At 35.5% G+C, this 15,492-nt stretch overlaps 1 protein-coding gene across 1 annotated transcript in view; it reads left to right on the forward strand.

The window, feature by feature from the left end:
• The window catches only part of LOC108686162, a 28,350-nt gene extending 13,014 nt beyond the window's left edge, over positions 1–15,336 (forward strand). The window contains exons 3-10 of the mRNA XM_018191304.1: positions 4,754–4,945; positions 5,149–5,499; positions 5,850–6,172; positions 7,469–12,032; positions 12,493–12,738; positions 13,436–13,659; positions 13,965–14,145; positions 14,358–15,336. Coding sequence (XP_018046793.1) covers positions 4,754–4,945; positions 5,149–5,499; positions 5,850–6,172; positions 7,469–12,032; positions 12,493–12,738; positions 13,436–13,659; positions 13,965–14,145; positions 14,358–14,633 — 6,357 coding nt within the window. The 3' untranslated portion in view covers positions 14,634–15,336. The remainder of the gene's footprint in view (positions 1–4,753; positions 4,946–5,148; positions 5,500–5,849; positions 6,173–7,468; positions 12,033–12,492; positions 12,739–13,435; positions 13,660–13,964; positions 14,146–14,357) is intronic.
• Positions 15,337–15,492: the final 156 nt, after the last annotated feature.

The raw sequence follows: 15,492 nt of genomic DNA on the forward strand, positions 1-15,492 counted from the left end.
AAGATAGAGTTGCTTTAATTTGGTATTAAATGTTGAAATAATTTAAACAAGAAATTTGTAAACATTGCATGTTAAAACAAAATTGTAAAGATGTGACAATATGTTTTAAATTAGATATATTTATTATATCTAATTTCTCGTTTAAAAATCTGTCGACGTCACGTCGCGTTATTTGGAGAAACCGCTATCGTAAATGTATTATTAAAATATCATTTAAACTTTTCTTAAAAGCATTTTAGTATCGCACTAGAGCATGCAATACGTCACGTTTTACGCAACTTGTATCCTGTACATAAATCCTGTATATAAATCCGCGCGCTTGTATATTGGAGATTTTGTACGTCTAGCCGCTCTTTTCTCGATTACGTCACCTACCGCAAAGGTAGGAGCGGAAAGAAATGTTAAACTATTAAAACGAATCGATGTAAATCGACACTTGGGGCTCGGTATGTGTACATAGGTGCCTTTTCGATCGTCCGCCCAACGATAGTGGTGACTATCATCCACTGTCGTAAGGGTGGATAGCTTAGATTAGACGGACATGCGCCCTATGCTTCACAATGTCAGCACATTGTAGTTTACAACACAGTTGTGATGGTAACACTCACAGTGCTGCAGTCCTATCGGCGTTGCAGTGTGCGCGTACTGATTATTGAACTGATTATTGAACTATCCATCCCCGACTAATCCGTATTCCGTAACTTTCGCGAAATTAATCATTTCGCGATTAACCACATGATCGTTTATGAAAACGTTCGACTGCGTTCGCGCGTGGTATCATACATGCGTTTCACCGGTTGGTGTTGACATTGAACGCGTGTGCTGTCATGTTTTGCATGCGTGCAAATTTACATGAGTGTTAGATCGCGATTTTACATGAGGAACGATACGCGTATTGTATCTACGACATTACGCTGCGACATTATCTTTCGCGAAAATATCACTTACGCTAAAATATGAAATCGAATCACTTTGTACGTTGTTTCTGTGTACCTACTCGTTATCGCGACCGTATCGATTTAATGAAATATTGCCCTCGGTAGATTCACTAACAAGTACAAATTGCAGTAAATCCTGGAAATTATAAACTATCACAGTATGATAATGCTGCAAAAACGCTTGAACATTTTAATCAAAAATGAAAATGTTTAATTCTGAAATATAAAATTGAAATTATATTTTCTGAAGTATATAGTCTATACTGTTTAAAAGTAATGTAAAAGTAATCCAATCGCTTGAGTTAAATAATATTTTATTAATTTTAATTTCGATGTGTGTCAAAATGTAAATCAATCTATTTCTGTGGTTAATTTGTAGGTAAAAATATCTATATTAACATATATATTAATAAATGATAAATCAAATTTAAGAAGATAATAGATTTTTTACTTAAATTGTTTAATTTCATTGTTAAACAATTTAATTAATATAATGATATATTCAGTAGGAGTAGTGAGCGACTTACAGAAAGTATTAAAAGTAAATCCATATGAGTATAATTTAACATTATGAATTCAATAAAATAAAATTGTATTGTCATTTTTTATTGCAAAATTTTATTCATTTAAGAAGATCATTCTTAATATCTTATAATAAGCTAGTTAATCTATTCTATAATTAAAGCAAATTTAAATGAGATCAGAGATTATCAAATTTCTACGATAATAAATCACAGGTTCACGTCGTCACGTTCAAAAAGTTAAATTTGGATTTAACTCACGGAGTAGATACATTGCGTGACAGCGCAGATGTGCATCTGCTACAATAGTATGAATAAAATAATTTAAAATATATCTATTAAGTGCAGAAGATGTTAACATGTTACGATAAGAGAAATTTATTTTTTTTTTATAAAGACATTTGAAGATAACATCGGGAAAGTATTTCCATCGCACGCGAATTTTTAAGATATCGATAAGCAACCTTAACGTTGAAAGTTGCTTCAAACACGTAAGTTCTCTCTTTCATAAAGTTGGCGAAGAAGAAATTGTGAACTTGACATATCGTCTCATATTGCAACCTCTATTTATCGTCAGTACAAGTAGGCTGTATGACTACTTTAACAAAAAGTTTCTTTTCATTTTTTTTTTAGAAATTCTATATTAGACCTAAAATAGCACATGTCGTGCATGCACGAACCATAGTTTTTATTTCTAAATTTTTGTAAAAAGTTTAGAAGACAAAAAGGCTTAATCAAAAGTAAATTAAAAATGTGAACCAACATTGCAAACCAACAAACTCTATAAAATTATAAATCTATGAACTGCTTGAAAAAATTAAGATAAATGATTTGTAATTGGATGAAATCGTGCCCGAGTTTTCAATGTGAAAGAGTTTACGTGGGGAACTCTCAAAACAAACACAAGACTGATGACATTCGGAAGAACTGAGAACCCAAAGAGAAATGCATATCCGGTCGCAACAGCTGAGCACTCGCGGAGTCTCCATGGACATGAAAACATCATGGGCGGCTCCGGAACACGATTCTACGTTTCCTAATTTGGAGACTATGGTACATTGATTTCAAGATTCTCGATACAAATTTCGAAAATGAAATAATAAAAAAATGAAAAAATGAAATAAATGTGTCACAAGATACAACAAGATCTAAAAATAATCCAAGTCCGCAGTCCAAAATTTATTAGCTTCTCTTTATTAGTTTCTCACAATTTTTCAAATTCAATTGTGTCTTTAATGAATGAATACCATAATTTTTTTTTTAATCAGGATCACCGTATCAATACAAAATTATTGTTTAATGAGCACGTTTTAAATGAAGACAGAGAAGTAACGCAAGTAGGTGATCGTATCATTAAAGCGGGTCAACGTCATGCATTTCGTAAGACAGTATCCTGAAGTTGGAAAAGGAGAAACTGCGAAGTGAGGTATGCGGGAGAAACGGGAACATCGCTATTCTATATACGGTCATGTATGTCGGAGTCATCGACTTCACGAAACTCGGGTAGTCCGCGTGCGCCCAGGCGATTTAAATCGACACCCAATTCATGATCCTTCCTAAAACCACGCATACGCTTTTATCGCATGTATAAAACGAGCGCAGTTCTGAAATGCAATTCACATATTATCTATTTTTAAGCAATTAACCCTGCCATTTAAATCTTTTTATTTATTTTTATCTTTTTTGTCATTTCTTTATTAGCAATCAGTTATTAACAGATTGAATCATTATTGAATTATATTTAACTAGAATACAATGAAAATATAGCTATCATGTTTACAATTCATATCGTTATAATCTCGCGAGCGTGAATTACCATTTACCAATGCAACACATTACAGGTATTTATTGGGTTAAAGAAATAATGATAATCCTATTATACAGTCACAATAATGCATATAATTTAACTCTCTGTGGTTAGGGAATTTATTTCCTATACCTGGAAAATATTTTTGCTTCGCAATACTGAATTAATCTAACATTAAATAAATATACATATTGTAAGATGGTTGTCTAGAATTCAATATATCATTTTAATGCAGTTTGTATGTATATACATCTAAACATTTTCTAGCATATTTGCCAGTTATAAAATTACAAGTGTAAATTCAATTAACATATTATTATTATCAATGATCTTTGCGTTGAATTTATGAGTTTATGCTTGTAACTGCATGGTATACAGAGGCAAAGTGTCCAATATGGCGGGTTCATTAGAAATGAATCAATTAGTGGCGCGGCTGATTGCCGATGCAATCATCGAGGGGATATGCAATTAGGAGGTGCTGCATGATTATTAAACCGCAGTTGATCCTTGCTCTATCAAAACGAATTTTATACAAAATTTCAATCGTTACAAATGTATTTTAGGCCGTTATGTCATAAAAACATAATTTTTTTTATTGAAAGAACAACAAAATTAAATCTTCACGAAAAGATTTTGCTCAAGTATCTAAAAATTTAGGTAGGATATAGATCTGAAAATAATTTTGTGGAACCATTAAAATAATTAGAAACTCAAGAATGATTAGCAATGCTGCAAAAAGCAATTTGACGTACTAGTAATCAGTTTGAGTGTCTTACATAATTATTTTGGTGATACAACAAAACTATTTTTAATTCTATATTTTGCTAAATTTAGATATTACAGCAAAACCGTTTTTTTCTATATTGAAGAAATATATAGAATCGTTCCATTTTAATTTACTTCTTTATAATATTCAATGAAAACGTATATTTCAAATGCTATATTATCACATTTTTTAAATCTATAGTTTCCCCATCGGAAAAATCTTTCTTTTTCCAATATACGATTATAATTAAATCAATACAATTATAAAAAAAAAATCAATTTCAATTTACAGAACGAATAGCAGCACGAATCTATTTTTTTGCCAACTCGATTTATAAATGCAATTGGGACTTTATCTTTTTAACGCGGCTACATAATAATCGTGCGAGTTTACAACTCTACAATCAAGAGTAGTACCTTTAATAATATACACCTTGGGAGTAAAAGAGCCAAAACGTCGGGGCGGCGCAGGATTAAGAGACGAACGAGCTGCTTGAGCATAATAATGAGTTTACTAACCCCCCTTGCATGTAGGTTAAAGGTGAATCGATGAGGCAGCGCCGGTGCCTGTATGTGCATCGTTCCTATAGCCTGCAAGTAGAGCTTGCCGCGATACCATGCACCTCTCGCATGCGAGCCGACGTTTCAACCGCGGGCAACGTCGGCCCGCATTTCTGCGCGGTGATATGCCGATGCTCAAAGCAAATTATTCCATGATACAGGCTCGCTTCCAGCAGAAACAGCTGCAGGAGAAGGAGCAGAAGCTGCTGCAGCTGTACGACCAGCAGCAGCAAAGAGCCTACCAGGTCGTACAGCGAAGTAGCGCCGGTTCCAATGGTTCCGGTCCGATCAGAACCGCGTCAACCGCAACAACGACGGCATCCCATACGACCTCGACCTCACAAGGTGGTAAGGTAAGTGAAAAAACCAGTTTATCTATAAACTTGTTTTATTGTACGTTGATTTGTTTCTAGAAGTGATTTTAGAAATATAAATGCCATTTTTTTATTTCTTTCGCAAAGAAATGGGATTTTAAATTGCAAATTTAGACTATCTCGAGTATAATTTCTCAGAAAGATTTCTTTGAAATCTTGCTCAAGCTTTAATTATTGTACAGGTGAGGCAAATGTTCGACGAGAGACGGCAGACTACCGTGAAGGGAATCGACAGAAGCTATCCGCTGGAACCGCTTGAGAACAAGCTGCGAAAGCAAGCGAATACAAACGGCATGGCGTCGCAGAAGAATGATAATGTGACGGTGAATCGACAGTCCGTGAAACGCGTGTCGCGTGCGGATGTTAACAGCAACGTTAACGTTGGCAAGCCTGTTGTTTCTTACCATGAAGAGATCATTCGCGAATCGTTTGGCCCGTCCATACGCCGTCATGATGATGAAGACGAGTACGGCGTCGAGAATCGCATCACTACGTTCGCCAATGGACATTATCGTCATGAAGCTGATAATGAGGTTGGCTGCGCGTGAAATGTCAATACTTTGCTTAATCTTTAATTTGATGTTGCGTCCTACATAGAACAATTTTTCTGAAATCTTTTAGGAAAGAAGTCCTTATCTCAATTAGAATTCTAATAGATTTAATCAGAAAATTCTGATTCGTCTATTTTCAATTAGAATTCTAATTAATTCGACTAGACAATTTTCTCAGTGTATATCTAAAATCACAAAATTAAAATTAAAAGAGTTGGAAAGAGTATTCCCTTGAGTATATAATTTTATTCAAAGCAGCAGTTACTCTGCTGAGCACGTTTTAGGATTATTGTTATTTTTTTATTATCTGTGTGTTAATATCTTGTATGCAGCAAGAAGAAACATTGGATCAGGAGACGGTAGAGAGAAATCGTATGATGGCGAAGATTCATCTAATGGGGTTCGACGAGACTCTGAAGCATCGAGTGAGGAACGATTTGGAGAGCGAGGAGTTTCCTGAATACCTCATGGTGGATGTGCCCGACAAGCTCTCGAAGAAGAACGTTACGAAGAAATTGTCTCAAGCAGAAGAACGACTCGAACGATTCAAGAACGCGAATGCAAAAAGAAGTAACATGTCGAAACAGGCAACTTCGACCAATACGGTGATAAGAAAGCGGTCGGAGCAAATGATTCCGACAAAATCCAATTCCAGGTAAGAACGTTTCTCATGTTATTATTGAAATTGAAATTAAATGAAGAAGTGAAATAATATAATATATTAAAGAGATTATTTTAATGTGTTATGAAATTAAAAATCCCTGAAATTAAAAATTAAAGCCCGTATTCATATTTCATTGATGAATGTGTGCATTTGTTTTTGAATTTCTATACAACTGTCCGCAAAGATTCAAACTTGCACAACGTGTTAATAACTAATAAAGTCAAGTAAATACAAATATTCATATTAAATGTTATAAACGTTTAAAGATTTATAAGCAGAATGCATTTACTATTATTTCTAGTACAGTAAAAGTATTTGAAAAAATTCAACAATTATTAGTTCTATGAATAAAAGTCTGCATTCTTCCTTCTAAAAGAATGCAGGCTTTAATTTATCAAATTAGTGATTGTTAAACTCTTTCGAATATTTCTACTATACTAGAAATAGCAATAAATGCATTCTACTCTTAAATCTTAAATATCTATTCAATCTCATTAATATATTGTGTAAGTTCAACCTTTGCAGATACCTTGCAACATAAATTACAAGATAAATGCGTGTATTTATCGGTAAAAGTGAATTGTAAAATATTTACATCTATTATTTATTTTATTTATTTACATCTATTATTTACGTAGCTGTATAAATAATTGTGAATCTCGATCATCGACAATCGCTAACAAATCGCCACTGCTTGCCAGAATTAATTTACATGCCACGTAGTTGCAATCGCTATCCTCGATTATTACAAATACTGCGCTAACAATGTGTTCGCAAAGAGTTCAAAAAGAAAAAGAGATCTGAGGAAGAGCATAATAATATCACATGATCGTTTTTGTTCTAATATGTGTTTATCTAACCCCCGCCTTATCGCCGTAAACTAGAACGAATATTTAAAAAAGGACAGACGGTGGATAACTAATTTGGCAGAATCGTATTGCATAAATGAGCATTCGGAGAAGAGTAATTAATTTGATTAATCTAAGTATGCAAACGAGTGAACAAGTACCTCTGTTCCGATCCGAGGAAACATGCAAAACCATCCAAGCTTAATTATCATCGTACGCGTCGCATTTAACCGCAATTCACGCGGGGCAGATTTAACACCAGGCTGAGAGAAAACTATAACTAGCGCAACGTCCACTACAAACAAAAACAACTAGCGCTAATTAGCTTGGGCGCTGGGCGAAAAATAAGGACGATCGCTGTAAGAAAAAGCACGCCTCATTTTTAACGATTCTGCTTCAAAGTCGTTCTACATTTACTTTCTCGACTGTGCGTTCTTAGAGAATGGAGCGAGGTCGCCGGAACTTCCCCAACCAGCACGAGAAGCGGAAGTAGCCTGACCTCAGAGCGCAGTCAAAGGATTCTCGAAAATATAAACAGTCCCCTGCCGACTAGAACTCGCATAGTTGACGAAATGAGCTCGAGACGACGGGAAAGTTCGAGTACTGAGACACTCGGTCAACGCACGAATCCGCGAAGCTTCTTAACAAGAGAAGCTGCAAAGGCGAAAGACACTTCGAGAATTTATCCCAAATGTAATGAGTACATATCATTGACGTCTGATGGAAAAATATTCATAAGACGTAGCATGAATCCGCAGGTTCTTTGTAGAGAATCCAAAAGATCTGGCACGATTATGAGCATCGACCGAAAATCTGATTCATCCGGATCACCATTATTCTATCAAGAAACATCAATAAAACATAGTAAAATTCCATTTTTTCTTAATGAATCTCGCAAAACGAGTGAATCATCCTTATGGAGTGATAGAGGAATTTTGTCAAAACAAAGCGCGAATTCGCAATATTTCTCTGAATCCAAACGATCAGAAACAGCTATGAGTACCGATCGAGAAACTATTGGATCCAAATCGTCCGAAAGGAACGAAGGAACATCAACAAAACGAGATACCAATTTTGATCGGAAAGAAGTTCAAACAAGTACGAGTCTTGGCCGACAATCTTCTTTATCTAAATCGCCATTGTATGAAGAAAAAATATTAAAAAAGCGAAGCACCAGTCCGCAATTTTTCTGCAAGGAATCCGAACAATCCGCCACAACTATGAGCATCGATCATCCAACTAGCGAATCTAAATCATCGCTGTATGATCATGAAATAGTAATGAAACGAAGCAAAAGTCCACGATTCTTTCTCAGTAAATCTGAACAATCTCGCAAAACAAATGAATCTAAATCATCGGCATGGAATGGCAGGGGAATTTCGTCAAGACAAAGCACGAGTCCACAATATTTCGGTCGTAAATCCAAACGATCCGAAACAGCTATGAGTACCGATCGAGAAAGTATTAAATCCAAATCTCCTGAGTGGAGCAAAGGAATAAAGAAACGAGATATGACCGATTTCCAACAAAAGAAAATTCAAACAAGTCTTGATCAACAATCTTTTCCATCTAAATCATCACTACATGAAGAAAAAATATTTAAAAAGCGAAGCATCAGTCCGCAATTCTTCTGCAAAGAATCCGAACGATCCGCTACGACTATAAGTATCGATCGTGCAACTGGGGAATCTAAATCGCCGTCATACGATCATGAAATAGTAATGAAACAAAGCGAGAATCCGCGTTTCTTTCTCAGTGAATGTGAACAATCTCGCAAAATGAGTGAATCTAAATCATCAATATGGAATGACAAAGGAATTTCATCAAGACAAAGCACGAGTCCGCAATATTTCCGTCGTGAATCCAAACGACCAGAAACAGCTATGAGTATCGATCGAGAAACTATCGGATCTAAATCGTCCGAATGGAGCAAGCGAAACACAAGTCCACGATTCTTTTCAAGAGAAGCTACAAAGGCGGAAACTTCGAAAATTTATGCGAGAAGTAATGAATGTAAGTCATTGACATCGGATAGAAAAATATTCATAAGACGTAGCACAAGTCCGCAGTTCTTTTGTAGAGAATCCAAACGATCTGGTACAACTATGAGCATTGATCGCAAAGTTGGTGAACCTAGATCGTCATATGATCGAAAAGTATTGAAGCGAAGCGCAACTCCAAGACTGTTAAATGGAAAGACCAAGGAACGATCTGCAATCACTACGAATATCGATCGGAAATACGGTGGATTTAAATTGTCTGAAGTTATGCGCAACAAACGCTCCGCGAGTCCACAATTTTTCTGTAAAGAGTCTGAAAAATCCACTACAACGATGTTGATAGAACCAAGATCGAGATCAAATTCTACTAAAAATTTATTAAATCAGCGCAATTCAGATACTTCTTATAAGCGACCTATAAAATCTCCGATTGATAAAAAGAGTAGTTTTACGAAAGATGGACATACTTCAAGTCCTTCAGTTGCTAAACATGAAGTGAAAAAGGCTTTGAAGAAAACCGATGTTTTCAGCAATATTACAAAAACTCGCAGATCGTCGAAAATCTCGGAGACCTCCGCGACATCGTCTAGCTCGATCGTAAACCTCAAGTACGGTTTGGAATTCGATAATATTTTCCAGTCAGCAGGTCTGGTCCGTAAATTTATGAAGTCTCAAGATGGAAAACAGCGCTCGATTCGTCAGTCGCCCTCGAAACGTAACACAAATGTTCGAATCTCCGCAAGAGGGAATCAATCGAAAAATCGATGTAAAACTTCTGTCCAAACAGCAAGATCACCATCTATCGAAGGTAGGAAAAGAGCTACGCCAGAATTTTCTTGCAAAAGTATCACTCCGACGGAAGTTGACATGGACATTCAAGAGATTACTATGACGGATCATCGTATTGAACGCGACAAACTGCAAAAAGCGCCAAGTCCAATATCGAAGCGACAATTTGATGGAACGTACACGAAATCGTTCAATAGTGGAGCGAAATTCAAAACCTCGATCACCTATCCCGTTCGCAAACCGTATAGAGAAAGAGGGTCCATTTTAGAATCAAATGTTTTCAAATCGAAGGGAGGCTTCTCCGAAAAAACATTCATGGGTCGTCAAAGCGGCCGAGAGAACAAAAATGTCAGCTTGAATAAGCTCGGCTTAAATCCTACGAGCGGAAGTTCTCGGCGTATCATAAATCAAGACAAGATAGATGAAATATCTTCCCAAATGCGGAAACAATCCACAAAAAATGAAGTTAAATATAGTGTGACTCAATCCACGAAACGTGAAGACCGACAGCGCGCGAGTTCTCAGTCTCCGATTCACATGCGAAATCGTTCTGCGGAAAATAGAGCAGTTGGCAGTCCGAAAGTAACATCTGATGTTTCTGAGATGAGAAAATATCCCGATACAGTCTCGCCGATTTTTTACGACTTCGCGGAGAGGAGGACCAAAGGAGCACGCACAAAAGTTGATCAACCGCAAAGTTTACGATCTGCGCGACTAGTGCAGGGTGTTGTAAAGGACAGGAACTTGTTTACAAACGACAAATATAATCGAGGAAAAGAAGGACATGAAGATAAAAATATATCGGTAGATGAAGTTGACGCTGATATCGGCGTAAAGTGTCAAACGGTAGTCAAAACTGCTTTGACTAAAGAAAGCAAAGATTATAGCAAAATTATTCGCTCAAACTCTGCTGATCGGATTACAAGCAAAAGGGTCTTCCTTCGCGAAACTACGCCGATGAACTCGAGTACTTCAAAGAAAACGATTTTTCCGACGAGAAAATATGGCAGGCGGCACGACTTAGAGTCTAAGGTTTCACCACGAGTCTTACCTTTACGGAAAACAGCTGAAATTTCTCGTGGCATCTACCCTCCGAAGATTTTCTCATCCCAGAATATCATAGCGAAAACGGATCAAAGCTCCACGTTCAAATTTTCGACATATACCGTCGAAGACCGCAAACGCGAGAGTGTCGCGAACAAATTGGCGGAATTCAATAAAATGAGCGTAAAATGTAAAACCGAAGAACCGAAGAATATTGTAAGTGAATTTTCTAAAACTCAATATGAGGACAAATATAAAAAAAATCTCGAAAGGATGGACTCTGTGGAATCAGCGTTGAGACGATTTGATTCCATAGGCGCGGAATTTGAATGTTCAAATTTGACGAACTTCCAGGCATCTCCAGATATCTCTTTGCAGACGATGGACCAAAAAAAAGTTGTTAAAGAATCAATCGATTCGAAAGGAATGACAGTCCCTTCTCGTAAAGTAACGGATCATACGATTTTAAAATCGACGCTGAAATCTCCAATTGGTAAAAATCTGAAAACTAAAAACGTCGTGCGTAAAAGTGATTTAAGGATTCTTAAAAAGGAGACTCGTTCCTCTAAGAGACCAACAAGAAGTTCCATTGAAAGCAAACAGAGATCTACGAAAATTCAATCACCAGCGTGCAAGCGGCGATTGTTTGAATCCGATTCAGAGAAAGAGCTTCAAGAAGAATTGCCAAAATTGAGTTGCACAAAAGCGCGGAAGGCTGAAAATTGTTCTTTCGTAAATATAAGATTTCGTAAAGACGAAACAGTCTCAAACATAAGGTCTTCCAAAAGTCTCGATCGCGACATTACAAAAGAATCGGAAGAAACGTTTACGTTTTCCGTGAAACCGTTGCGGTCCATCGAGGATATTCGGAAATTGATCGATAGCGAACGAAATAAATCAGTCACTACGGAAGAATCGAGGTCAGCGATTGCAAATCAGCGTTCGGCCTCGCGAGAGAATGTCGATGCGAAGAGATCGAGTTCCGCAATCGATGCAGCAAAAAACAGGACCGATCCCGCGAGACTGACTAAAATTAAATCCTGTGTATCCAGGATCACGAAGAGCCCGAGTCCCGATTTAGCTGCGATAAAGCAGCGCGAAATGAATGCGCGAACAACAAGAAGAAGCACTCCTTCATCCCCCTCAAAAAGTCCTGATGTTGCCCCTACGGTGAGTACAATTACAAAAAATCACTAATCACTTCCGAAGCTGATGCCAAAATTTGTAACACTGGATTTGTAAAGCCCACTTAACGGATGCTAATTAAAAGATATTAATTAAATTCAAAGAACCAAAATGTCGTAATTCATATAAAAAAGGATGAATATTTTAATAAAAATAATCCTTTATAGATATGTAAGAAGATTGAATTGTTTGACAAAGATTTTTAGGATTAAGTGGGGTAAATATAGTCGAAGGGTTAAATCAATTAAATCATTAAAGATTGCCTTGTAATGAAGGTAATCTTATTCTATTCTCTTTTTTTCATTTATTTAAATATTTTTAGTTCTATCTGTTATCTTTTTTGTTTCTTTTTTGTATCTATATACGTAAAACGCAACTTTTATTCATTACTATTAAATTTTTCTACAGATTAACTATTTTCGTTAAATTGTAATCATGAAAACAGAATCAGCGTACAGAATCGAGGAATCAAGAAGTGAAACCTTCGAGAAGATCAACAAAACGTGCGGATTCGAGCGGGAGTAAAGTAACCGGAACGATCGATACAGTTGACGGCATCGTTCTCCAAAACGGTTCGCCGAACGAATCCACGAAGAAATCCGATGCCTTCATGGTCGACTTCGACGATCGATCATCGAAAGAAGACGACATGATGTCGAAAAAATCACCGATGAAAAAATCTTCTAACGACGTAAGAGTTATTTTTTTTCTTTTAAAACTCGATACACGAATGTTTTTTATTTTATTGTTTTTATTGCATGAGCTAAGTGATGCGAAATAATACATTTTTAGATTTTCGTATCATTGAAATTGATCGCTACAAGTATAACGTAAAATATAGCTTACTTCATGTTACTCTCTTATAAATCTATAAATCAAATTAAAATCTGCACAAGTCTAAAAACGTTCTTTAATATTAACATATGTTAATATTAAATTTTATGTATTTTAAATGAATTAGTAATGAGAACACCAGTCTAGTGCAAAATAAATATTAATCATATTTCTATAATCTTCTCACGGTCATGCAATTTATTTCCAATTCCATTGCAATATAAACAATTGCAATCAGAATCAATTGGCAGATATGATCTGCCAAAAAATCAGAAGAAAACTCGCATATTAATTGCTGAATTCGGGAGAAAGAACTCATGAGGGCAATTAATAAATTTAAATTAAATTATATAAGGTATAATTATGTTAACCTTAGTAACCTAAATTTTTATTTCGCCATTGAAAAACAAATTATTCAGTCAAAAAATTTTTACATAATGCGTACGTTTTAGGATGTATTCAAATATAAATTCAAATATAAAAATATATACAGACGTATATTTTTATGCAATTTATATTTATTCAATTTATATATGCAATCTATTTATTTGCAGAAGCAACAGACAGCTTCCAGTGCTTCAGGCCGGCCAACCTCATCGTCGAATTCCAGTGTTAACTTAATTCAAGATTCCAGTACGAAAAGAATGGAAAGTGAAAGAGGGAAAGGAATAGGGAAAGGAGGGGGTAAAAATAGAGGTAAAATTATAGAAAAACCTTCTTCCAGTAATAGCAAATTTACAAACTCGGCAAGTTTCAACGAAGATGCAACTAACGACACGTAAGTTTTTCCAATAATCTCTGTATGTTTTAGAAAATATTTTATGTCAAATAAAAGTATGTATAAATTATCATTAAAATTATAATTTTTATAATTTATATTTGTGCCAGAGAAAAAATGCCACTTTGATAAGCAGTAGTAACAGTTACGAAATGTGAACATTATTTTTATAGAATTTAATATAATTTCTATTATAAAATATTAGAAAAAAATAAGAACTTAAAAACTTTCATATTATTTCTTAATATTAAATACAGACGTAAAGATTAATTATTAAAATTATTCGCATTATTAATTGATGACAGGAAGGGCTTGGTAAAGTGTAAAACATGCGGACGTAGCTTTGCACAGAATCGAATCGATCTTCACGAAGAAATCTGCATGAAAACGACAACCAAGAAGAGGAAGCAGTTCGATCCGGTGATGAGCCGAGTCAGAGGAACCGAACTCGAACCTTTCGTTAAGAAAGGCTTCGCTAAACGAGAGGTCGGTATCAAGAAATAGAATTTCTTCAAAAAGAATCGATGATTGAAAGTTATAATTTTTCGATATAATATCAGTAATATCAAGTTTTAATAAAAAATTAATCCAATGAATTATTTATCCAATTTATTTCGCGAAAGTCGAGACTCGATTCGATCCAAGCTTGTTTTTTTCAAAGAAGATAACAGCATTTATGCGCTTTTTTCTGTTTTCAGAATAAAACGAAGAAACCGGAAATCAAACCGGACTGGCGGCGCAAGCATGAGGAATTTATCAGCGCAATTCGCTACGCAAGGGAGACGCAGGCACGATTAGCGGCAGGTGAAAATTTGAGCGATCTACCGCCACCGCCGCCCAGCGATACCAGCGATTACATTCAGTGCGAGCACTGCGGCAGGAAGTTCAATCGGTCCGCCGCGGAGCGGCACATTCCGATTTGCAAGCGTATGCATGATAGGAAGCAAACGCAGGCGTCGAAGGCGAGACGCTAAGGAGGAAGTTGCGGCGAACTTAGGCTTTTCCCAACCTCTCCACGAAGAAAAATTTTATATTCCTAAATAGCGTTTCACTTTTTTTAAGCGACTTTCTTCCTTTCGTTCTTTTTCCGCCGATTTATAAATGTAACACTCCCTTCCGTCTCGTACGCGAATCGCGATCTTACTCCATTTCGAAATTTTTGTCTGCTTCACGCATATAATGTTGAAACGTAAATAAAAGATTTCATAGAAAATTTGAAGAACTTGTTTCTATATTATTTCAAATTTTATTAAGAACAGCACAGAAATAGAATCATCGATTGGAATATAATTACATGATTTGCAATGTTATGACGTTTATTGAAATGAGTGAAGCAAATGAAAATAATATTAATAATAAAAAAGATTATATTTGAACTAACGGCATGTCGTAATTGGTCGATAAATTCGAAGTGATCGAATATGACAGCAATAATCATTGATATAAAGTCAAATAGGTACGCCGCTGACAAATATCGCTTTTTATTCGTGATGTTGTTATCGCCTAAACTGGAGCTTTGAATAACTATCGATAAAAAAATGTTTATCAAATGAATTTTTATACTCATTTCGTAATTAAATTGCATTTTTATAACCGCAAGGATTATACACAAATAAAGATGTAAAAAGATGCGCCGATATAATGTACATGAAGGAAATATATTATATATAGCACGAATATGAAGGTGAGTAAAAATCGTAATTTTTTTCACACATAAGACAACGAATTGTACGATTCTATTTTAAATTTCAATCGATTACTTAATTCTCAAAAAATTAAAAACATTACTAATTATTTTATTTACATAATGATATATATATATATATATATATA

The sequence above is a fragment of the Atta colombica genome, unplaced genomic scaffold (assembly GCF_001594045.1).
Source record: "Atta colombica isolate Treedump-2 unplaced genomic scaffold, Acol1.0 scaffold100, whole genome shotgun sequence".
NCBI classification, from domain to species: Eukaryota; Metazoa; Arthropoda; class Insecta; order Hymenoptera; family Formicidae; genus Atta; species Atta colombica.